Source organism: Oncorhynchus kisutch, linkage group LG18, assembly GCF_002021735.2.
Source record: "Oncorhynchus kisutch isolate 150728-3 linkage group LG18, Okis_V2, whole genome shotgun sequence".
Taxonomy (NCBI): domain Eukaryota; kingdom Metazoa; phylum Chordata; class Actinopteri; order Salmoniformes; family Salmonidae; genus Oncorhynchus; species Oncorhynchus kisutch.
The window spans coordinates 6,767,972-6,793,745 of NC_034191.2; the positions used below are offsets into that span (position 1 = coordinate 6,767,972).

Below are 25,774 nucleotides of genomic sequence, written 5' to 3' on the forward strand. Positions count from 1 at the left end.
GAGTCTCCCTCAGACAGAACTGAGATCTCCTGCAACCCCCTACAAACTGTAGGCAGGGACCTCTCATTCCAACACGTCAACGGGTAGGTGCGTTTGATTGGTAGGGCTCAAGCAACCGACTGTAGACAGGGACCTCTCATTCCAACACGTCAACGGGTGGGTGCGTTTGATTGGTAGGGCTCAAGCAACCGACTGTAGACAGGGACCTCTCATTCCAACACGTCAACGGGTGGGTGCGTTTGATTGGTAGGGCTCAAGCAACCGACTGTAGACAGGGACCTCTCATTCCAACACGTCAACGGGTGGGTGCGTTTGATTGGTAGGGCTCAAGCAACGGACTGTAGACAAGGACCTCTCATTCCAATACATCAACGGATGGGTGCGTTTGATTGGTAGGGCTCAAGCAACCGACTGTAGACCAAAGTCGAAGAGTGAACTGGGGTGAGGTGCATCTGCGACAGACGAAACGGCAAGGCTCAGATCGACATGGCAGTGTTGCCATGGTTTTATAAAAGTTTTCCTTTAGAATGTTGACAAACATTTCCCAACCCCCTCCAGACCACACACTCACAAACTGAAATCATAAAATAATTATATACAATGTACAGTAAATCAATGAGAGAGCATCAAACGTCACATTCATTTGGTATATATCCGTTGTATAGGCTACATGAATCCCTGCAAAGTTGGTTCCTGTTTCAGTCGTCTTTGGTCACGCTCGGATTGGTCGAAAACCAACAACACCATAATGATTGGTTGACAATAGACCCTCCCACAAGGATGGAGTCGGTGAAGAAAAACCACGCAGTCAACACTTCATGACCTTTTGATCACGTGATTTTTGTAACGTTCGTGCAGTCGACATGTCGGCGCAAACCTGAACCTTTTCATCCCCATTAATGCTACGCACTTTTCAGACTTCACAAAAGTGATCCGCTCGAAATGCTCCCCATTAGTCCGAACACCCTACAGTGATCTAAATGCTCTCCATTAGTCCGAACACCCTAAAGTGATCTAAATGCTCCCCATTAGTCCGAACACCCTACAGTGATCTAAATGCTCTCCATTAGTCCGAACACCCTACAGTGATCTAAATGCTCTCCATTAGTCCGAACACCCTACAGTGATCTAAATGCTCCCCATTAGTCCGAACACCCTACAGTGATCTAAATGCTCCCATTAGTCCGAACACCCTAAAGTGATCTAAATGCTCTCCATTAGTCCGAACACCCTAAAGTGATCTAAATGCTCTCCATTAGTCCGAACACCCTAAAGTGATCTAAATGCTCTCCATTAGTCCGAACACCCTAAAGTGATCTAAATGCTCTCCATTAGTCCGAACACCCTAAAGTGATCTAAATGCTCCCCATTAGTCCGAACACCCTAAAGTGATCTAAATGCTCCCATTAGTCCGAACACCCTAAAGTGATCTAAATGCTCCCATTAGTCCGAACACCCTAAAGTGATCTAAATGCTCCCATTAGTCCGAAAACCCTAAAGTGATCTAAATGCTCCCCATTAGTCCGAACACCCTAAAGTGATCTAAATGCTCCACATTAGTCCGAACACCCTAAAGTGATCTAAATGCTCTCCATTAGTCCGAACACCCTAAAGTGATCTAAATGCTCCCATTAGTCCGAACACCCTAAAGTGATCTAAATGCTCTCCATTAGTCCGAACACCCTAAAGTGATCTAAATGCTCTCCATTAGTCCGAACACCCTAAAGTGATCTAAATGCTCCACATTAGTCCGAACACCCTAAAGTGATCTAAATGCTCTCCATTAGTCCGAACACCCTAAAGTGATCTAAATGCTCCACATTAGTCCGAACACCTTAAAGCGCGGAAGGGTGTGGTTGCACTTATCCAGTAACCGTCCTTACCTTGTGGGATTTTGCTGCGTTCAAGACAACTGGGAACTCTGAAATCTTCGACTTCTGACTTCAGTGCGTTCAAGACAACTGGGAACTCGGAAATCTTCGACTTCTGACTTCAGTGCGTTCATGACAACTTGGAACTCTGAAAAAAACGAGCTCCGACTGGGGGGGAAAAAAATCTCTTTGAACGAACCGCTAACTCTGGCATCTTTCTAGAGCTCAGACTTTCTAACCTGAAGCTCACTGACGTCATGATTTCACCTCGTTCCCAATTGTCTTGAACACACCATTAGTACCTGTGTGATGCAAATGATGACCTTTATCATGCAATAAAACACTATGACAAAACCAATTTTAAGTCCCATACTGTGACAACACTGACATCATTCCCTGTAACATCAAGCATTTTGACTTAAATATGACCTTCTGAAACAAAATGGGGCATCAGACCTTTTTGACACCACCTGATGACATCACTCAGTGTGATGTCTTTGTGAATCTGACACCACGTCATTTTGACAATGATCATTGTGACATCATTATGATCCAGCCATAGAATTAGGAATTAGAATAGTAATGAGTAGAATCTCTATGATAGAATCTATAGAAATGGATTCTATTTATTTTGTGACATCATTCCACCAGATTGTGACCAATCATCAGGTGACCAAAACACACAGGTAAATAAATGCCTAGAGTTTATTTAGAAGGATTGATAGAGGTGACAGTGACATGGAGGGCAGCTGTAGTTAGTATATGGTCCTAACAGCAGGTAGTGAGAGGTCGTCAGAATACAGGAATCTTTCATCATAATCAACGACAAGAGATTCAGTAACCATTCATGTGAACTATTGTAACAGAAATCATGACCTGTCTGTTGTCCTCTGTCCAAATCCATCAAGCTAGGAACCAAAGACCTCGCAAAACAACCACATCACCCCTGTTCATCTGACTGGAAACAGCGTCCCTAACCGGCCACCCAACTAAGAAAACAACATGTTACGAAACAGATACACTTCAACATAAGATACAAGTTAAATCACATTGTCAATTCAATTCAATTCACATATTTCTACCAATTACAGGTGCTGTGATAATTCTTCTCATCTTCCTCAACGATGTCAATGAGGGAAATCTAAAAGCCAAGGATATAACTTCATCTTTATCCAACATCTCTTAAATTGTCTCGTAATATTTAATCCCTTAAGAAATATACATGCGCTTTCACAGTATTCCCAACACCCTAACTAACATAACCCAATCAAATGAAAACAAATGTCAATCAGTACTTCATTCATCAAAATGAATATCAGCACAGGAGATTACAGTTAATATCAGCATAGGAGATTACAGTTAATATCAGTATAGGAGATTACAGTTAATATCAGTATAGGAGATTACAGTTAATATCAGTATAGGAGATTACAGTTAATATCAGCATAGGAGATTACAGTTAATATCAGTATAGGAGATTACAGTTAATTTCAGTATAGGAGATTACAGTTAATATCAGTATAGGAGATTACAGTTAATATCAGTATAGGAGATTACAGTTAATATCAGTATAGGAGATTACAGTTAATATCAGCACAGGAGATTACAGTTAATATCAGCACAGGAGATTACAGTTAATATCAGTACAGGAGATTACAGTTAATATCAGTATAGGAGATTACAGTTAATATCAGTATAGGAGATTACAGTTAATATCAGTATAGGAGATTACAGTTAATATCAGTATAGGAGATTACAGTTAATATCAGTATAGGAGATTACAGTTAATATCAGTATAGGAGATTACAGTTAATATCAGTATAGGAGATTACAGTTAATATCAGTATAGGAGATTACAGTTAATATCAGTATAGGAGACTACAGTTAATATCAGTATAGGAGATTACAGTTAATATCAGCATAGGAGATTACAGTTAATATCAGTATAGGAGATTACAGTTAATATCAGTATAGGAGATTACAGTTAATATCAGTATAGGAGATTACAGTTAATATCAGCATAGGAGATTACAGTTAATATCAGTATAGGAGATTACAGTTAATATCAGTATAGGAGATTACAGTTAATATCAGTATAGGAGATTACAGTTAATATCAGTATAGGAGATTACAGTTAATATCAGTATAGGAGATTACAGTTAATATCAGTATAGGAGATTACAGTTAATATCAGTATAGGAGATTACAGTTAATATCAGTATAGGAGATTACAGTTAATATCAGCATAGGAGATTACAGTTAATATCAGTATAGGAGATTACAGTTAATATCAGTATAGGAGATTACAGTTAATATCAGTATATGAGATTACAGTTAATATCAGTATAGGAGATTACAGTTAATATCAGTATAGGAGATTACAGTTAATATCAGTATAGGAGATTACAGTTAATATCAGTATAGGAGATTACAGTTAATATCAGTATAGGAGATTACAGTTAATATCAGTATAGGAGATTACAGTTAATATCAGTATAGGAGATTACAGTTAATATCAGTATAGGAGATTACAGTTAATATCAGTATAGGAGATTACAGTTAATATCAGCATAGGAGATTACAGTTAATATCAGCATAGGAGATTACAGTTAATATCAGTATAGGAGATTACAGTTAATATCAGTATAGGAGATTACAGTTAATATCAGTATAGGAGATTACAGTTAATATCAGTATAGGAGATTACAGTTAATATCAGCATAGGAGATTACAGTTAATATCAGCACAGGAGATTACAGTTAATATCAGTATAGGAGATTACAGTTAATATCAGTATAGGAGATTACAGTTAATATCAGTATAGGAGATTACAGTTAATATCAGTATAGGAGATTACAGTTAATATCAGTATAGGAGATAACAGGCTAGAACAGAATATAGCAAGACTTAAGGGGACTTTTCTGACCAGCATCCCATTGGCAGCCCGACTTGCCAAAATAACATTGGTTTTGTTTAAGTTTAGGGTTAATGCAAGGATTTGACAATGAAATATTATGGGTTTGCATGTAAACCACGTCCACTTAGAAGAGAGCAACCCCCCCCCCCCCACGAAGAAGAGAGCAAGCCTACCCCCCCCCCCCCGAAGAAGAGAGAAAGCCTACCCCCCCCAAAGGAGAGAGCAAACCTACCCCCCCTCCCGAAGAAGAGAGCAAGCCTACCCCCCCCCCGAAGAAGAGAGCAAGCCTACCCCCCCCCAAGAAGAGAGCAAGCCTACCCCCCCTCCCGAAGAAGAGAGCAAGCCTACCCCCCCTCCCGAAGAAGAGAGCAAGCCTACCCCCCTCCCGAAGAAGAGAGCAAGCCTACCCCCCCTCCCGAAGAAGAGAGCAAGCCTACCCCCCCCTCCCGAAGAAGAGAGCAAGCCTACCCCCCCTCCCGAAGAAGAGAGCAAGCCTACCCCCCCCCCGAAGAAGAGAGCAAGCCTACCCCCCCCCGAAGAAGAGAGCAAGCCTACCCCCCCTCCCGAAGAAGAGAGCAAGCCTACCCCCCCCCCGAAGAAGAGAGCAAGCCTACCCCCCCTCCCGAAGAAGAGAGCAAGCCTACCCCCCCCGAAGAAGAGAGCAAGCCTACCCCCCCTCCCGAAGAAGAGAGCAAGCCTACCCCCCCTCCCGAAGAAGAGAGCAAGCCTACCCCCCCCCAAGAAGAGAGCAAGCCTACCCCCCCCCAAGAAGAGAGCAAGCCTACCCCCTCCGAAGAAGAGAGCAAGCCTACCCCCTCCGAAGAAGAGAGCAAGCCTACCCCCTCCGAAGAAGAGAGCAAGCCTACCCCCCCCCAAGAAGAGAGCAAGCCTACCCCCTAGTGGTTAAAAACAGCAACTGCAGAAAATAAGGCTGTTCTTCCAGTCAAACCAACTCTGGAAAAAAACTCAGACTTGGACAATAGTGTTGAGCACACAACAACTCGGAATTCCAAGTCGTAAACTCTGGCATCTTTCTAGAACTTCAACTTTCTGACCTGAAGATCACTGACGTCATGAATTGACCTAGTCCCCCTGTCCGTCCCCCCCACCCCCACACCAGTTGTCTTGAAGGTTTCACAGGTTGTCCCCGTTCTCATGAAAACGATGCAGGTGATCCGAGTACCTGAGAAACAGACCGAGGAGAGGACATTGAAAGATTAGAGGCAATCCTAACTAATATCCCAAACACACCGTTGTTCCGCTAGCGGGATGAAACTCACTTCTTAGCACAGAAGGCAGAGCAGTCTCGACCGATGCTCTCACTCCAGGCAGTCTCATAAAGCACCTGAGAAAACACACAAACACACATTATGACATCAGCAAACATCTCTGAATAGCCAATGGTCACCGGGCTGGTGGGAGGTGAAAGGTCAAAGGCTACATACCAGGAACACCAGGCAATGCAGGAAGAGGGTGTAGAAGAATGTAATGGTTCTGGCCATCTTGTTGGAGAGAATGCTACGACCCTAAAACACATGGGTGAAAATACAACCCGTTTGTTCACACATCACATAGATCTATATGTCTGTATGACTCACCAGGCTGAGGGTAACCTTGCTACAGATCTATATGTCTGTATGACTCACCAGGCTGAGGGTAACCTTGCTACACACCACAACATACTGATCACTACACACCACAACATACTGATCACTACACACCACTACATACTGATCAATACACACCACTACATACTGATCAATACACACCACTACATACTGATCACTACACACCACTACATACTGATCACTACACACCACTACATACTGATCACTACACAACACTACATACTGATCACTACACACCACTACATACTGATCAATACACACCACTACATACTGACCAATACACACCACTACATACTGATCAATATACACCACTACATACTGATCACTACATGCTGATCAATACACACCACTACATACTGATCAATACACACCACTACATACTGATCAATACACACCACTACATACTGATCACTACACACCACTACATACTGATCACTACACACCACCACATACTGATCAATACTCACCACTACATACTGATCAATACACATCACTACATACTGATCAATACACACCACTACATACTGATCAATACACACCATTACATACTGATCAATACACACCACTACAAACTGATCATTACACACCACTACATACTGATCACTACATACTGATCAATACACACCACTACATACTGATCACTACACACCACTACATACTGATCAATACACACCACTACATACTGATCACTACACACCACTACATACTGATCAATACACACCACTACATACTGATCACTACGTACTGATCAATACACACCACTACATACTGATCAAAACACACCACTACATACTGATCAATACACACCACTACATACTGACCACTACATACTGATCAATACATACCACTACATACTGATCACTACATACTGACCGATACACACCACTACATACTGATCACTGCACACCACTACATACTGACCAATACACACCACTACATACTGACCACTACACACCACTACATACTGATCACTACATACTGACCACTACACACCACTACATACTGATCACTACATACTGACCACTACACACCACTACATACTGATCAAAACACACCACTACATACTGATCAATACACACCACTACATACTGACCACTACATACTGATCAATACATACCACTACATACTGATCACTACATACTGACCAATACACACCACTACATACTGACCACTACACACCACTACATACTGATCACTACATACTGACCACATACTGATCAATACACACCACTACATACTGATCAGTACACACCAATACACACCACTACATACTGACCAATACACACCACTACATACTGACCACTACACACCACTACATACTGATCACTACATACTGACCACTACACACCACTACATACTGACCAATACACACCACTACATACTGACCACTACACACCACTACATACTGATCACTACATACTGACCACTACACACCACTACATACTGATCAATACACACCACTACATACTGATCAGTACACACCAATACACACCCCTACATACTGATCAATACACACCACTACATACTGATCAGTACACATACTAATCTAACTCGACATACTAATCTAACTCGACATGTGCATGTTCAGTAACATGTTGTCCTCACCCTCTTGCTGAAGGAGGCGATGGGGTCCAGTCTCTCCTCATACTGGGAGGAGTAATGCACCGTAACCGTGTCATCACTGCCTCCAGCCTGTAGGGGGAGACAGATCAGTCAGACAGGAAGTCAGTCCATCCTGTAGGGGGAGACAGACAGACAGTCAGGAAGTCAGTCCATCCTGTAGGGGGAGACAGATCAGACAGTCAGGAAGTCAGTCCATCCTGTAGGGGGAGACAGACAGACGGTCAGGAAGTCAGTCCAGCCTGTAGGGGGAGACAGACAGACAGTCAGGAAGTCGGTCCAGCCTGTAGGGGGAGACAGACAGACAGACAGACAGACAGACAGTCAGGAAGTCGGTCCAGCCTGTAGGGGGAGATGGACAGACAGACAGTCAGGAAGTCAGTCCAGCCTGTAGGGGGAGACAGACAGACAGTCAGGAAGTCAGTCCATCCTGTAGGGGGAGATGGACAGACAGACAGTCAGGAAGTCAGTCCAGCCTGTAGGGGGAGATGGACAGACAGACAGTCAGGAAGTCAGTCCATCCTGTAGGGGGAGACAGACAGACAGTCAGGAAGTCAGTCCATCCTGTAGGGGGAGACAGACAGACAGACAGACAGTCAGGAAGTCAGTCCATCCTGTAGGGGGAGACAGACAGACAGTCAGGAAGTCAGTCCATCCTGTAGGGGGAGACAGACAGACAGACAGACAGTCAGGAAGTCAGTCCATCCTGTAGGGGGAGACAGACAGACAGACAGACAGACAGACAGTCAGGAAGTCAGTCCATCCTGTAGGGGGAGACAGACAGAAAGACAGTCAGGAAGTCGGTCCAGCCTGTAGGGGGATATGGACAGACAGACAGTCAGGAAGTCAGTCCATCCCGTAGGGGGAGACAGACAGACAGACAGTCAGGAAGTCGGTCCAGCCTGTAGGGGGAGACAGACAGACAGACAGTCAGGAAGTCGGTCCAGCCTGTAGGGTGAGACAGATCAGTCAGTGAGGAAGACCGCAGCAAAAGGTTGGTATGTTGCAAAAATTGGACAGCTTCAGGTCGGTCCCTCCCCGTGTGCGTCCGTTTGGTTCCTAGAGTAAATGGTTAACGGTTGCCGATGAAAAACGTGTTGCAACAGGCCAAATATTTTCCTATGGTCTGCGTCTAATGAATACACCCCTGCTCTTCTGAAGTGATGGGTGGCTAGCTACCTACTCACCCTGCCAGGGTAGGTCTGGAGGAACCTACTCACCCAGCCAGGGTAGCCTCTAGAGGAATCTACTCATCCTGCCAGGGTAGCTCTGGAGAAACCTACTCACCCTGCCAGGGTATCTCTAGAGGAATCTACTCATCTTGCCAGGGTAGATCTAGAGGAATCTACTCATCCTGCCAGGGTAGCTCTATAGGAACCTACTCACCCTGCCAGGGTAGCTCTGGAGGAACCTACTCACCCTGCCAGGGTAGCTCTGGAGGAAACTACTCACCCTGCCAGGGTAGCTCTGGAGGAAATGACTCACCCTGCCAGGGTAGCTCTAGAGGAACCTACTCACCCTGCCAGGGTAGCTCTGGAGGAACCTACTCACCCTTGCCAGGGTAGCTCTGGAGGAAACTACTCACCCTGCCAGGGTAGCTCTGGAGGAAACTACTCACCCTGCCAGGGTAGCTCTAGAGGAACCTACTCACCCTGCCAGGGTAGCTCTAGAGGAACCTACTCACCCTGCCAGGGTAGCTCTAGAGGAACCTACTCACCCTGCCAGGGTAGCTCTAGAGGAACCTACTCACACTGCCAGGGTAGCTCTGGAGGAACCTACTCACCCAGCCAGGGTAGCTCTGGAGGAAACTACTCACCCTGCCAGGGTAGCTCTGGAGAAACCTACTCACCCTGCCAGGGTAGCTCTGGAGGAAACTACTCACCCTGCCAGGGTATCTCTATAGGAACCTACTCACCCTGCCAGGGTCTCTCTATAGGAACCTACTCACCCTGCCAGGGTAGCTCTGGAGGAACCTACTCACCCTGCCAGGGTAGCTCTGGAGGAAACTACTCACCCTGCCAGGGTAGCTCTGGAGGAACCTACTCATCCTGCCAGGGTAGCTCTGGAGGAAACTACTCACCCTGCCATGGTAGCTCTGGAGGAAAATACTCACCCTGCCAGGGTAGCTCTAGAGGAACCTACTCACCCTGCCAGGGTAGCTCTAGAGGAAACTACTCACCCTGCCAGGGTAGCTCTAGAGGAACTTGATCTTCTCGTAGAGTTTGATGTTGTTGGCACGCAGGCTGTCCAACTCACTCTGCAGGGCCTGCATGGTCACCTGCATGGAACGACTCTCTTGGAGAACACAGAGACAGAGAGGGAGGGAGGTTAAACAAGAGTGTGTGTGTGTGTGTGTGTGTGTGTGTGTATGGGTGTGTGTGTGTGTGTGTGTGTGTGTGAGAGAGAGAGACACACAGCCTCCAGCTCCTGGTTGTGTGAGCGGAACCTCTCTCTCTGGCTGGAAATGATGGAGAGAAGAGAGTCCATCTGGCCTTGAGGCAGCTCCCCCTGGGGGGCCATGTCTAGGCCTGGGGGGGGCAGGGACACAGCAGCGTTGGATACACACCGCAGCTTTAGATACACACAGCAGCTTTAGATACACACTGCAGTGCTACACACACACACACACACACACACACACACACACACACACACACACTCTTGTTTAACCTCCCAAGGCAGCAGCTACTCTTCCTGGGGTTTATTATGGATCCGCATTAGTTCCTGTCAAGGCAGCCGCTAATCTTCCTGGGGGTTTATTAGGGATCCCCATTAGTTCCTGTCAAGACAGCAGCTACTCTTCCTGGGGTCCAGCAACAGTTATATACAGTTTAAAATATGACGTGACATTACATTTCATAACACTTTACCCAATACATTTAGTGTGTTGCCTCAGACCACTACTGTACAATACAACATCCATGTATACATGTGTGTAGAGTGCCTGTCTTATCATGTGTGTGTGTGTAGAGTGCCTGTCTTATCATGTGTGTGTAGAGTGCCTGTCTTATCATGTGTGTGTGTGTAGAGTGCCTGTCTTATCATGTGTGTGTGTAGAGTGCCTGTCTTATCATGTGTGTGTGTGTAGAGTGCCTGTCTTATCATGTGTGTGTGTAGAGTGCCTGTCTTATCATGTGTGTGTGTAGAGTGCCTGTCTTATCATGTGTGTGTGTAGAGTGCCTGTCTTATCATGTGTGTGTGTAGAGTGCCTGTCTTATCATGTGTGTGTAGAGTGCCTGTCTTATCATGTGTGTGTAGAGTGCCTGTCTTATCATGTGTGTAGAGTGCCTGTCTTATCATGTGCGTGTAGAGTGCCTGTCTTATCATGTGCGTGTAGAGTGCCTGTCTTATCATGTGTGTGTAGAGTGCCTGTCTTATCATGTGTGTGTAGAGTGCCTGTCTTATCATGTATGTGTAGGGTGCCTGTCTTATCATGTATGTGTAGGGTGCCTATCTTATCATGTATGTGTAGGGTGCCTGTCTTATCATGTGTGTGTGTGTCCTATGTGCATCCCAGTGATGGGGAGACTGCCTCCAGGCTGGTAGTGGTGTTGCAGGGTCAGAGAGGTGAAGGGTCAGGGAGGTGAAGGGTCAGAGAGGTGAAGGGTCAGAGAGGTGAAGGGTCAGAGAGGTGAAGGGTCAGAGAGGTGAAGGGTCAGGGAGGTGAAGGGTCAGAGAGGTGAAGGACTAACATCAGCATCAGGGCGTAACATGGAGGACATGGTCTGGATGCTGCTCAGGTCGTGTTCCAGTTTGAGGATGAGCGCTCTCTGCTCGGCGCTGGTCCGGACTGCAGACGAGAACTCCAGCTGCAGGTCTGCGTAGCGTCCTACAGAGGAAAGGACACAGAGGACAGCCGGTCAAACACACGACATCACAGACCACCGGCAGTGCACACGGATACAACACACGACGACTTCCAGTCCTACGTAGCATGTCGATTGTTCGCTCCCCAGGCAAGTCACTTACTGGTTTACGAAACAGCCATGGGTCTCCATCAATCCACGAGACATTCTACCTAGCAGTGGCGAACCTACGCCTTCAGAGGGACCAGAAATCTTCCAATAAGTTGTTCTACAACCATATATTCTGTTGTCGGACCTTCGTAGTTGTAGTGAATTAGGAGAGATACATTGTGATGACATTAAGAATGAATCAAAACAAACCTGGCCTCGCTTCGGGCTGACAAACACACAGAGACAAAAACCTGCATGGACAACATGACACATAGCATACAATAACGCACTGTTCACACAACGTGTGGTAGCCAACACCACTATCACCGATAGCGACAACAACAGTGTCACATCAAAGGTTACAGGCTCATGGTGTTGAAAGGACAGCTACCATCATACCTGTGTCTCTCTCTGTCTGTGTCTCTCTCTCTCTGTCGGTGTCTCTCTCTCTCTGTCTGTGTGTCTCTCTCTCTCTGTCTGTGTCTCTCTGTGTGTCTCTCTCTCTCTTTCTGTGTGTCTCACTCTCTCTGTGTGTGTGTCTCACTCTCTCTCTGTGTGTGTGTCTCTCTCTTTCTGTGTGTGTCTCTCTCTCTCTCTCTGTGTGTGTCTCTCTCTTTCTGTGTGTGTCTCTCTCTCTCCACATCCCCCCCCCCCCCCCCCCTCCCTCCCTCCCTCCCTCCCTCCCTCCCTCCCTCCCTCCCTCCCTCCCTCAGATTGTTGCTGCTTTACTGGCAGGTCAGTTATTATTTGTTGTCATTTAGTAGATTACCTGGAGCGACTTTCAATTAGCATTAAGTGCCTTGCTCGAGGGCACAGCTGCATATTTTTTTTACTTAGTCGGCTCTGGGATTCGAACCAGCAACCTTTTGTGTTACTGGCCCAAGGCTCTTAACCACTAGGTTAGCTGCCACCCCAGTTAAAAGATGAGGGAAATGGGGTCAACAACGTTATTGCAGGGTATCATGGCATCCTTCAATAGGGAAGGAGATGATAACAAGGAATTCTCAAAAAGAAACAAAGAATAGACACAACACCACAGATGTGTGTTTGTATAAAAGAGATTTACTTCAATTATCACACCTAGGGGTGCAGGAGAACAATCATATAGATCATTTTAATAACAACACTACATTGTTCATTACAGTGATATTGCTTCTCCATGTTGTGTAAGGGACCGTCTTACAGACAACGTGACAAGACAGAAGAAAACAAAATGGAGAACAGAAATCTTCAAAGGGGAAAACAAGCAAAACCGAGGCAAGGCCAATGAAAAGCAGGTTCAGAACATGTCTGGACCAACCAAGTGCTAGCTAGGGTAAACAATCGATCTCCTAACCATCCCCTAAAACAACAACAACACTAACAAGTGACTGGGATAAAAGGTGAGAAGACTTCAAGACAACAAATTGTTGTCGATTGAAATGAATAAATGACACACAAATGATTGGTTCAAGCCACCTAAAGCATATTGAAGCTTTGTGAAGAGGTAAGGATGAACCTCCTCACATTTTGGTTTACAAAGCACTCTGGGTAAAGGGTGTAAGGAGTTTTTCAACAAAAGTTCATTTCATCTTAATGGCTGATATCATATTTATAAGAAGATTAAATAAAAAAGTGTCTTAGCTTATGAATGAAACCATCACGGTCACCTAATCATCCCCAGTTTACAATTGGTTCATTCATCCCCCTCCTCTCCTCTGTAACTATTCCCCAGGTCGTTGCTGTAAATGAGAACGTGTTCACAGTCAACTAAACCTGGTAAAATAACGTTTTCATTTTTTAAATAAATATATGGATTTTGTGCAGTGAAACAAAACCATAATTCTTTTGTTGTGATTTTAACTTTAAAAATACTTTAATCTCTGTCTACAACTGCTTTTCCCCCCCATAAGAGACCCATTAGTGTGACCTGGTCAGAAATGAAAACCCGAAAGAAACAGTTGAAGTTGACTTGGTAATCTCATTATGAAAATCCATTGTCCAAACCACAAGTAGCCAGCCAATGACCGGACAGGAAGACAAACGTAGTAAAAAGGAAGTGCAGGGTTGGAGTCAAACAAATATTTCAATTCTCTTTAATGTTTTTCCAATTAGGAACATTTATGAATTTGGGTTTACTTACTGAATTGACAGAAATTGACCCCAACTCTGGTCCAGTGCCTTTTACTAACTGGGTAAATTCTACACAGTCTCCTCATCCAGCTACGGATAGAGCAGAACCAGTAGAGACAAACAAGGCAGAAAGAAAATTATTATGTTCAAGTACTTATATATATATATATATATGTATATGAGGGGTGTGTGCATCAACTAACAGCCTGAAAAAGGAGAGTTCCACGAGAGACACAGATAGGGGCCCGATAAACACAATACAGACTCTCCAGTGTAACATGTATTGTGCTGTGTGTGTGTGTGTGTGTGTGTGTGTGTGTGTGTGTGTGTGTGTGTGTGTGTGTGTGTGTGTGTGTGTGTGTGTGTGTGTGTGTGTGTGTGTGTGTGTGTGTGTGTGTGTGTGTGTGTGTGTGTGTGTGTGTGTGTGTGTGTGTGTGTGTGTGTGTGTGTGTGTGTGTGTGTGTGTGTGTGTGTGTGTGCTGTGAATACCAGTGATATCTAAAAGTATTTTTCATCTTACAATTTAAAAAAAATCCACTTCAATAACATCTCTCTTTGAAAAGTTTTAGAAAACACCATTATTTTCCTTCTTCGTCTTCTCCTTCCTCTTAGTCCTGATATGGAAGCCCAGTGTTGTGGTCCAGACCTCATCTACAACCACATACCACTAACTAACTACTTCAATAGAGCGAACGATAATAATGCTTTGACTTGATATGATATACAGCATCTGTACAGTGTATAGAATCATCTGATTTAGAGTTATAGAAAAATATCTGGGTGAAAAGTTGTCGATCACCCCCTCCGCCCCCCCCCCCACCCAAGCTCCCCCCCACATCAAATTAAGCAAAAACATCAAACTGTTTGGTTGTAAAGCCAGATGAGAATATTGAACATTTAAAGACAAGACAACCTTTCCTTCAGACTAGGGCACGGTCGTGTTGGTTTCCTTCTTTACTTTAGCTAATCTACAGGTAGAACCTCTTACCGTATTTATCTGAAAACGGGACTTTGTTTTCCACGCTAAAATCTCCTACAACACAAGTGTAAAACTCATTCCACGGAAGGGCGGAGCGTCTGTGGGTTCCCCCCCCCCCACTCCTCCCTTGTCCTTAATCGATGAATTAAAGGTCACTAATTAGTAAGGAACTCCCCTCACCTGGTCGTCTAGGTCTTAACTCGAAAGGAAAACACTAAAACCTGCAGACACTAGGTCCTCCACGGAATGAGTTAGACACCCCTATCCTAGAGGAAACGGCCATGTGTGAATAACCCCATCCAAAACATGCACATCAACACCTCTACATAATCTACTGAATTCTACCAAACCTGACATTTAAAAAAAACGAAAACATTTTGACAGCAAAAAAAAGGTGATGAGAACGTAAATAAATCGAAGGCACCAAAATATGAAGACGATTATTCAATTCTTGTTCTTCTTCTATTGTCTATGAAAAATGATTAGAGCGAGACCAGTCCATTGGTAAGGGGATGAGGAGAGGTCAGTGTAGGGGATGAGGAGAGGTCAATGTAGGGGATGAGGAGAGGTCAGTGTAGGGGATGAGGAGATGTCAGTGTAGGGGATGAGGAGAGGTCAGTGTAGGGGATGAGGAGAGGTCAGTGTAGGGGATGAGGAGATGTCAGTGTAGGGGATGAGGAGAGGTCAGTGTAGGGGATGAGGAGAGGTCAGTGTAGGGGATGAGGAGAGGTCAGTGTAGGGGATGAGGAGAGGTCAGTGTAGGGGATGAGGAGAGGTCAGTGTAGGGGATGAGGAGATGTCAGTGTAGGGGATGAGGAGAGGTCAGTGTAGGGGATGAGGAGATGTCAGTGTAGGGGATGAGGAGAGGTCAGTGTAGGGGATGAGGAGATGTCAGTGTAGGGGATGAGGAGAGGTCAGGGAGAGGTCAGGGAACCAATTGGAAAGCAGCTGGGTAAGTCTCTGTAATGGCAGTCTGGCACGGGGAAGTGTGGCCAGTCAAACAGTCAAACCCCTGACTACATCATACTGACCTCTGACCTGACACAGACGGCATCCTAGAGTCTCACATCACTACCCGTTTCAGCACCCATTTGGTTTCCGTGGCGATAGAAAAGACTATTGAATGTGAGACTTTCAAATCAGAATAATGGCTAAAGAGACCACACGGCCCAGCATGCTGAAGGGTTTTGGTTTAGAACCAATGGAGAGAAAAGACCTGAAATTCTTTAAAGAGAGTAGACCTACAGGCCATTGATAGACAGTAGAGTAGACCTACAGGCCATTGATAGACAGTAGAGTAGACCTACAGGTCATTGATAGTCAGGAGAGTAGACCTACAGGCCATTGATAGTCAGTAGAGTAGACCTACAGGCCATTGATAGTCAGGAGAGTAGACCTACAGGCCATAGATAGTCAGGAGAGTAGACCTACAGGCCATTGATAGTCAGTAGAGTAGATCTACAGGCCATTGATAGACAGTAGAGTAGACCTACAGGCCATTGATAGTCAGTAGAGTAGACCTACAGGCCATTGAGTCAGTAGAGTAGACCTACAGGCCATTGATAGTCAGTAGAGTAGACCTACAGGCCATTGATAGTCAGTAGAGTAGACCTACAGGCCATTGATAGTCAGTAGAGTAGACCTACAGGCCATTGATAGTCAGTAGAGTAGACCTACAGGCCATTGATAGTCAGTAGAGTAGATCTACAGGCCATTGATAGACAGTAGAGTAGACCTACAGGCCATTGATAGTCAGTAGAGTAGACCTACAGGCCATTGAGTCAGTAGAGTAGACCTACAGGCCATTGATAGTCAGTAGAGTAGACCTACAGGCCATTGATAGTCAGTAGAGTAGACCTACAGGCCATTGATAGTCAGGAGAGTAGACCTACAGGCCATAGATAGTCAGGAGAGTAGACCTACAGGCCATTGATAGACAGTAGAGTAGACCTACAGGCCATTGATAGACAGTAGAGTAGACCTACAGGCCATTGATAGTCAGTAGAGTAGACCTACAGGCCATTGATAGTCAGGAGAGTAGACCCACAGGCCATTGATAGTCAGTAGAGTAGACCTACAGGCCATTGATAGTCAGGAGAGTAGACCTACAGGCCATTGATAGTCAGTAGAGTAGACCTACAGGCCATTGATAGTCAGTAGAGTAGACCTACAGGCCATTGATAGTTAGGAGAGTAGACCTACAGGCCATAGTAATAAGATGCAGACATGCAGGGAATACCATTGTACAGTATTACAGATTTGTTATATATCAAATTTCTCATTGGGGGGGATGGACTTAGAACTCTGGTAATGCTTTTGGTTTAGAACCAATGGAGAGAGAAGTCCTGAAATCTTTAATGAGATTGGCTGAGGAGACCACACAGCCCAGCATGTTGAAGGGTTTTGGTTTAGAACCGAGTCCCCTGGGTGCTGCTGTCTAAGTGCACCAGGTGTGGTCACTGTCACCAGGTGAGGTGTGGTCACCAGGTGTGGTCACTGTCACCAGGTGTCACGACTGTCACCAGGTGTGGTCACTGTCACCAGGTGTCACGACTGTCACCAGGTGTGGTCACTGACACCAGGTGTGGTCACTGTCACCAGGTGTCGCGACTGTCACCAGGTGTGGTCACTGTCACTAGGTGAGGTGTGGTCACCAGGTGTGGTCACTGTCACCAGGTGTCGCGACTGTCACCAGGTGTGGTCACTGTCACCAGGTGTGGTCACTGTCACCAGGTGTGGTCACTGACACCAGGTGTGGTCACTGACACCAGGTGTGGTCACTGTCACCAGGTGTGGGCACTGACACCAGGTGTGGTCACTCATACACAGTATAAAGAAGCAGTGTTGTGCTGGGCTGCAGGTCATGAGTAAAGAGCCTGTGCTTGGTTTGGAACCACGTGTGAAAAGGCATACATTTCCCAGAGTTCCCTGGAGTGCTGAGCTGAAGAGGAGGGGTTTGCTTAGCAGCCACCCCCCCCCCCCCCAGTCACAGTAAGTGCTTGGTGTATGCATGGATAGGTCTGTTATGGTTGATACGGATACGGGCTGTTTCTACCACTGCATAACAACAGTATTACAGTATCTGATCAATCAATAACAGTGTTATGATGGATGGATAATGCTTTGGAGCTTGACGAGGCCACAGAGTCTGTAACGTATCGGGCAGACAACACAACAGACACCGACAGACACGACTCTATAAAAGAAGACTTCCATATTTCCTTAAATAGATACTCTTTAAATCTCAATTCGGCAGAGATGATTCCCTGGGCTGGGATCAGACAATACTAGTTTTCATTGAGTTTATATGATATTACCAGACACCATTTTGACAAAACCATAGCGACTAACAGGAAAAGGAAACAGCAGCAGCAGCAGGGTACTGTGATTCTTCTAAAAACAAACCTACTGTACATCAAGGCTGCCTGCATGACCTCAGAGTTTATTGCACTGTGTTTTTCAGACAGTAACAGTGCATGTGGAGCCTGTGAAGGGTAACGTATACCCTGAAGACAGCATGAGAGGAGACATGGAGAGATTTAGATATTCTGTGATCTGGGAGATAGTGCTAGTAGATATTACAGTTGAAGTCGGAAGTTTACATACACCTGAGCCAACAACATTTAAACTCAGTTTTTCCACAAATCCTGACATTTAATCCTTGTCTTAGGTCAGTTAGGATCACCACTTCATTTTAGGAATATGAAATGTCAGAATAATAGTAGAGATAATGATATATTTCAGATTTGATTTCTTTCATCATATTCCCCAGTGGGTCAGAAGTTTACATACACTCAATTAGTATTTGGTAGCATTGCCTATAAATTGTTTAACTTGCGTCAAATGTTTTGTGTAGCCTTCCACACGCTTCCCACAATAAGTTGGGTGAATTTTGGCCCATTCCTCCTGACAGAGCTGGAGTAATTGAGTCAGGTTTGTAGGCCTCCTTGCTCACACACACTTTTTCAGTTCTGCCCACAAATGTTCTATAGGATTGAGGTCAGGGCTTTGTGATGGCCACTCCAATACCTTGACTTTGTTGTCCTTAAGCCATTTTGCCACAACTTTAGAAGTATGCTTGGGGTTATTGTCCATTTGGAAGACCCATTTGCGACCAAGCTTTAACTTCCTGACTGATGTCTTGAGATGTTGCTTCAATATATCCACATCATTTCCCTCCTCATGATGCCATCTATTTTGTGAAGTGCACCAGTCCCTCCTGCAGCAAAGCACCCCCACAACATGATGCTGCCACCCCTGTGCTTCACGGTTGGGATGGGGTTCTTCACTTTTTCCTCCAAACATAACGATGGTCATTATGGTCAAACAGTTCTACTTTTGTTTCATCAGACCAGAGGACATTTCTCCAAAAAGTATGTTTCTTTGTCTCCATGTGCAGTTGCAAGCCGTAGTCTGGCTTTTTAATGGCGGTTTTGGAGCAGTGGCTTCTTCCTTGCTGAGCGGCCTTTCAGGATATGTTGATATGGGACTCGTTTTACTGTGGATATAGATACTTTTGTACCTGTTTCCTCCAGCATCTTCACAAGGTCCTTTGCTGTTGTTCTGGGATTGATTTGCACTTTTTGCACCAAAGTACATTCATCTCTAGGAGACAGAACACGTCTCCTTCCTGAGTATGACGGCTGTGTGGTCCCAGGGTGTTTATACTTGCGTACTATTGTTTGTACAGATGAACGTGGTACCTTCAGGCGTTTGGACATTGCTCCCAAGGATGAACCAGACTTGTGGAGGTCTACAATTTATATTCTGAGGTCTTGGCTGATTTCTTTGATTTTCCCATGATGTCAAGCAAAGAGGCACTGAGTTTGAAGGTAGGCCTTGAAATACATCCACAGGTACACCTCCAATTGACTCAAATGATGTCAATTAGCCTATCAGAAGCTTCTAAAGCCATGACATGTTCTGGAATTTTCCAAGCTGTTTAAAGGCACAGTCAACTTAGTGTATGTAAACTTCTGACCCACTGGAATTGTGATACAGTGAATTATAAGTGAAATAATCTGTCTGTAAACAATTGTTGGAACAATGACTTGTGTCATGCACAAAGTAGATGTCCTAACTGACTTGCCAAAACTATAGTTTGTGAACAAGAAATTTGTGGAGTGGTTGAAAAACAAGTTTTAATGACTCCACAACCTAATTGTATGTAAACTTCTGATTTAAACTGTATGTGATCTAGGAGATATTCTGTGATCTAGGAGATATTCTGTAATCTAGGAGATATTCTGTAATCTAGGAGATATTCTGTAATCTAGGAGATATTCTGTAATCTAGGAGATATTCTGTAATCTAGGAGATATTCTGTGATCTAGGAGATATTCTGTGATCTAGGAGATATTCTGTGATCTAGGAGATATTCTGTAATCTAGGAGATATTCTGTAATCTAGGAGATATTCTGTAATCTAGGAGATACTCTGTAATCTAGGAGATACTCTGTAATCTAGGAGATACTCTGTAATCTAGGAGATACTCTGTAATCTAGGAGATACTCTGTAATCTAGGAGATACTCTGTAATCTAGGAGATACTCTGTGATCTAGGAGATACTCTGTGATCTAGGAGATACTCTGTAATCTAGGAGATACTCTGTGATCTAGGAGATACTCTGTGATCTAGGAGATACTCTGTAATCTAGGAGATACTCTGTAATCTAGGAGATACTCTGTAATCTAGGAGATACTCTGTAATCTAGGAGATACTCTGTAATCTAGGAGATACTCTGTAATCTAGGAGATACTCTGTAATCTAGGATATACTCTGTGATCTAGGAGATACTCTGTAATCTAGGAGATACTCTGTAATCTAGGAGATACTCTGTAATCTAGGAGATATTCTGTAATCTAGGAGATACTCTGTAATCTAGGAGATACTCTGCGATCTGGAATGCTAAGAGATACTCCGATCTTGTCTTCTAGATGTATCATTTGATTCAACGATAAAGAGCATGAGCGTTGCCAGGGAAACGGTTAATGCCTCTGAACATGTACTGTAGATTACATTTCTTTTACAAACAAATAAATGACACTTCCCCCCCCCAAAAAAACTTCAGAATTCATCAATATACAAACATATGAGAACTAACTACATCTTGTAAATATTACCCAATACTGCCGGCAGTCTATCAGTAAAAATGAAAATGTAAAAAAAATAGGTCTTGCCCTCGGGTAAACCCCTTACGCAATAAAAACATCAAATAATAAGACAAGTGAAAAACTCAGCACCTATAAATAAGTTGAATAAAAAACAAACTATAAGTACGATATAACCATACAAAGAGTCTAAATAATAAGATCACAGAGCTTCATAATGAGCGTTATCATTATTATTATTACCCATAAAACAACAGCTGGGTGGCAGTTGTGCTCTTAAGTACGAGAAACGACCCCCAATCAGAACAATAAAACACACTGACACACACAGGCATGGGGAGACAGTGGGCTGACCGGGACAGAGAGAGGTTGTTTAGGAGGGATAAGGGAGGGAGAAGAGAGAGAGAAGGAGGGGGTGGGAGAGAGGGAGAGGGAGAGAGAGAGGGGGAGGGATAAGGGAGGGAGAAGAGAGAGAGAGAAGGAGGGGGTGGGAGAGAGGGAGAGAGAGAGGGAAGGAAGGAAGGGAGAGAGGGAGGGAAGGAAGGGAGAGAGGGAGGGAAGGAAGGAGAGAGGTATGGAGTAGAGTCTGGTACGGAGTAGGGTTCGGTATGGAATAGAGTCTGGTATGGAGTAGGGTCTGGTACGGGGTAGTGACTAGTAGGGAGTAGGGTCTGGTATGGAGTAGGGTCTGGTATGGAGTAGGGTCTGGTACGGAGTAGGGTCCGGTACGGAGTAGGGGCTGGTACGGAGTAGGGTCCTGTACGGAGTAGTGACTAGCAGGGAGTAGAGGCTGGTACGGGGTAGTGACTAGTAGGGAGTAGGGGCTGGTACAGGGTTGTGACTAGTATGGAGTAGTGTCTGGTACGGAGTAGAGTCCGGTACGGAGTAGGGGCTGGTATGGAGTAGGGTCCGGTATGGAGTAGAGTCTAGTATGGAGTAGGGGCTGGTATGGAGTAGAGTCCGGTATGGAGTAGGGGCTTGTATGGAGTAGGGTCCGGTATGGAGTAGGGGCTGGTATGGAGTAGGGGCTGGTATGGAGTAGGGTCTGGTATGGAGTAGGGTCCGGTATGGAGTATGGGCTGGTATGGAGTAGGGGCTGGTATGGAGTAGAGTCCGGTATGGAGTAGGGTCTGGTACGGAGTAGTGGCTGGTATGGAGTAGGGGCTGGTATGGAGTAGGGGCTGGTATGGAGTAGAGTCCGGTACGGAGTAGGGGCTGGTACGGAGTAGGGGCTGGTATGGAGTAGGGGCTGGTATGGAGTAGGGGCTGGTATGGAGTAGGGGCTGGTATGGAGTAGGGGCTGGTATGGAGTAGGGGCTGGTATGGAGTAGGGTCCGGTATGGAGTAGAGTCCGGTATGGAGTAGAGTCCGGTATGGAGTAGGGGCTGGTATGGAGTAGGGGCTGGTATGGAGTAGGGGCTGGTATGGAGTAGAGTCCGGTATGGAGTAGAGTCCGGTATGGAGTAGGGGCTGGTATGGAGTAGAGTCCGGTATGGAGTAGGGGCTGGAGCAGGGCTTTAGTAAAAGCAAGTCAGTTTGAAGTCCCAAACTGTTCCCCCGTCTCTCTGTATTCAGATTAACACTGAGACTTCCAGTACAGATGATATTGAACGCGTTCACCTGGATAAATGTTTCGTGAGGAAAACATTGACAGACACACAATAGGTGAGAGATGGTTGGTTAAACTGTGATGTGTACACTTACTTACTCAGAACAAATGACAACATATCACTACGTTAACTACTATGTCATTTCATTATAAACTATAATCCTTTAACCGTGAGTTAAACATGTAGAAACAGTAACTCTTCTCTAACTTGCAATCTCTTAACGGCAACCACATCGCTATATCTATATATAAAACATTGAAATAGAACCTTGTTGTAGGACACTAGGGGAAGGAAAAAGTTGAGTGGTACACCAGAGATCCCGCCGGCCAGGCACCATCACATGGCTGCTAGCAGGACCACACAGGGGTCAAAGGTCATTCTTCCCTCAGTAACTAAGAAACGTGGCCTTTCTTGATTTTTAAAATATTTTTTAGGTTTGATTGTTCTCTTCAGCTGAATCATCTTGCTCCACACACACACGCGCACGCACACACACACACACACACACACACACACACACACACACACACACACACACACACACACACACACACACACACACACACACACACACACACACACACACACACACACGTTGTAACAAGGTTAAAAAGCTGCTTTTACAAGAACACACACCAGTAGAGAGAAAAAGGCAAAAGGTTTGTAACAGTCACAGGACAGTGTGGGAAGAGAGGAGTCTGGACACCCTATGTGAGGTCACTGTGTGAGGTCACCGTGTGAGGTCACTGTGTGAGGTCACTGTGTGAGGTCACTGTGTGAGGTCACCGTGTGAGGACACTGTGTGAGGTCACTGTGTGAGGTCACTGTGTGAGGACACTGTGTGAGGTCACTGTGTGAGGTCACCGTGTGAGGACACTGTGTGAGGTCACTGTGTGAGGTCACTGTGTGAGGACACTGTGTGAGGTCACTGTGTGAGGACACTGTGTGAGGACACTGTGTGAGGTCACTGTGTGAGGTCACTGTGTGAGGACACTGTGTGAGGTCACCGTGTGAGGACACTGTGTGAGGTCACTGTGTGAGGTCACTGTGTGAGGTCACTGTGTGAGGACACTGTGTGAGGACACTGTGTGAGGTCACTGTGTGAGGACAGGACACTGATGTTTATCTTCTAAACACGTTAAACATTCTCCTCCTGTGAGTGTCCATCCTTTAAAAAGCCCCTGGTCCATCTCTGGGAGAAACCCCAGGTCAGATCTGTCTGTCTGTGGTGCATTCGGCCAGTAATTGGCTGTGTTTGGGGGTACCTGCCAGTAATTGGTGGTGTTTAGGGGTACCTGCCAGTAATTGGTGGTGTTTGGGGGTACCTGCCAGTAATTGGTGGTGTTTGGGGGTACCTGCCAGTAATTGGTGGTGTTTGGGGGTACCTGCCAGTAATTGGTGGTGTTTGGGGGTACCTGCCAGTAATTGGTGGTGTTTGGGGGTACCTGCCAGTAATTGGTGGTGTTTGGGGGTACAGTACCTGCCAGTAATTGGTGGTGTTTGGGGGTACAGTACCTGCCAGTAATTGGTGGTGTTTGGGGGTACCTGCCAGTAATTGGTGGTGTTTGGGGGTACCTGCCAGTAATTGGTGGTGTTTGGGGGTACCTGCCAGTAATTGGTGGTGTTTGGGGGTACCTGCCAGTAATTGGTGGTGTTTGGGGGTACCTGCCAGTAATTGGTGGTGTTTGGGGGTACAGTACCTGCCAGTAATTGGTGGTGTTTGGGGGTACAGTACCTGCCAGTAATTGGGGGTGTTTGGGGGTACAGTACCTGCCAGTAATTGGTGGTGTTTGGGGGTACAGTACCTGCCAGTAATTGGTGGTGTTTGGGGGTACAGTACCTGCCAGTAATTGGTGGTGTTTGGGGGTACAGTACCTGCCAGTAATTGGGGATGTTTTGTTTGGGGGTACAGTACCTGCCAGTAATTGGTGGTGTTTGGGGGTACCTGCCAGTAATTGGTGGTGTTTGGGGGTACCTGCCAGTAATTGGTGGTGTTTAGGGGTACCTGCCAGTAATTGGTGGTGTTTGGGGGTACAGTACCTGCCAGTAATTGGTGGTGTTTGGGGTACCTGCCAGTAATTGGTGGTGTTTGGGGGTACAGTAAGCCCTGTGGCCAGCAGGGAGACTAAGTGATTCTCCGTAAGAAAGAAGAGAGCCTGAGATTCCCTCATTTTTGTCTTCTAAGTGTTCATTATATCTTCTTCTATATCTTGGTTTGGCAACCACTTCTCTCCTTTCTCTCAGGAAAGAGACTGTGTATAAAAATGGCCAATGAGCTTGGCTTTGGCTGTGCCCTCTTCTGTCCAATAGGAGAAGACCAGGGGAACAGTCAGAGGGCAGAGGTTGTGAGGTCATGAGAAAGGGGTGTGGGGGGAGGTTCAGAACTCCCACTCAGATGGGTCTTCCTTGCCGGCAGCCTTCTCCAGTCTGTGGATGATATTGTCGAGGTTGGCAGCTTTCTTCCTGCGCAGGGTATTGTCTCTGGGGTTCCTAGCCGGGGTAGAGGTGTGACTGGAGAGGGCTGAGAGAGAGAGACCTGCCTCAGGTAGACTGAAGAGGTTGCTGTTGCTGCTGGAGACCGGCCCGACTGAGCCTGAGGTAGTGCAGTTTCTCTGGGCAGGGGATCCATCTGACACCCCGGCTTCAACCCTGACCTCCATGTCCTGGTTCTCAGGGGCTCCTCTGTGCCTCCCGTGGTGCCCCTCCATGGTGCTGTCTGACTCAGTCCCGTCACAGCTGTCCCCCTCCCCTGCTTTAGCTGCTGCCGCTGACCCTGCAGCCTGAATCTCCTCTATGAAGAGCTCCCTGCGGATACGAGACCTGGGGAGGGACGGAGAGCAGGGGGTTAAATACTAGGTCTACGAAGAGCTATCTGAGGATACGAGACCTGGGGAGGGACGGAGAGCAGGGGGTTAAATACTAGGTTGGGCGATATTACGATGGTATCATCGATGGTGAAGACATCACGATG

The 25,774-nt window shown here is 45.7% G+C and overlaps 1 protein-coding gene and 1 pseudogene across 1 annotated transcript; both read right to left on the reverse strand.

Annotated features, from left to right (window-relative positions):
• Window positions 1-22,929: 22,929 nt before the first annotated feature.
• Window positions 22,930-24,998, reverse strand: LOC116354732 (foot protein 1 variant 2-like). The gene is made up of 2 exons (XM_031795368.1): window positions 24,379-24,998; window positions 22,930-24,318 (listed from the first exon to the last, which is right to left on the reverse strand). The coding sequence occupies exons 1-2, from the start codon at window positions 24,972-24,974 to the stop codon at window positions 23,898-23,900; spliced, it is 1,017 nt and encodes a 338-aa protein (XP_031651228.1). The 5' UTR covers window positions 24,975-24,998; the 3' UTR covers window positions 22,930-23,897.
• The window catches only part of LOC109909509 (homeobox protein cut-like 1), a 122,523-nt pseudogene continuing 120,801 nt past the window's right edge, over window positions 24,053-25,774 (reverse strand).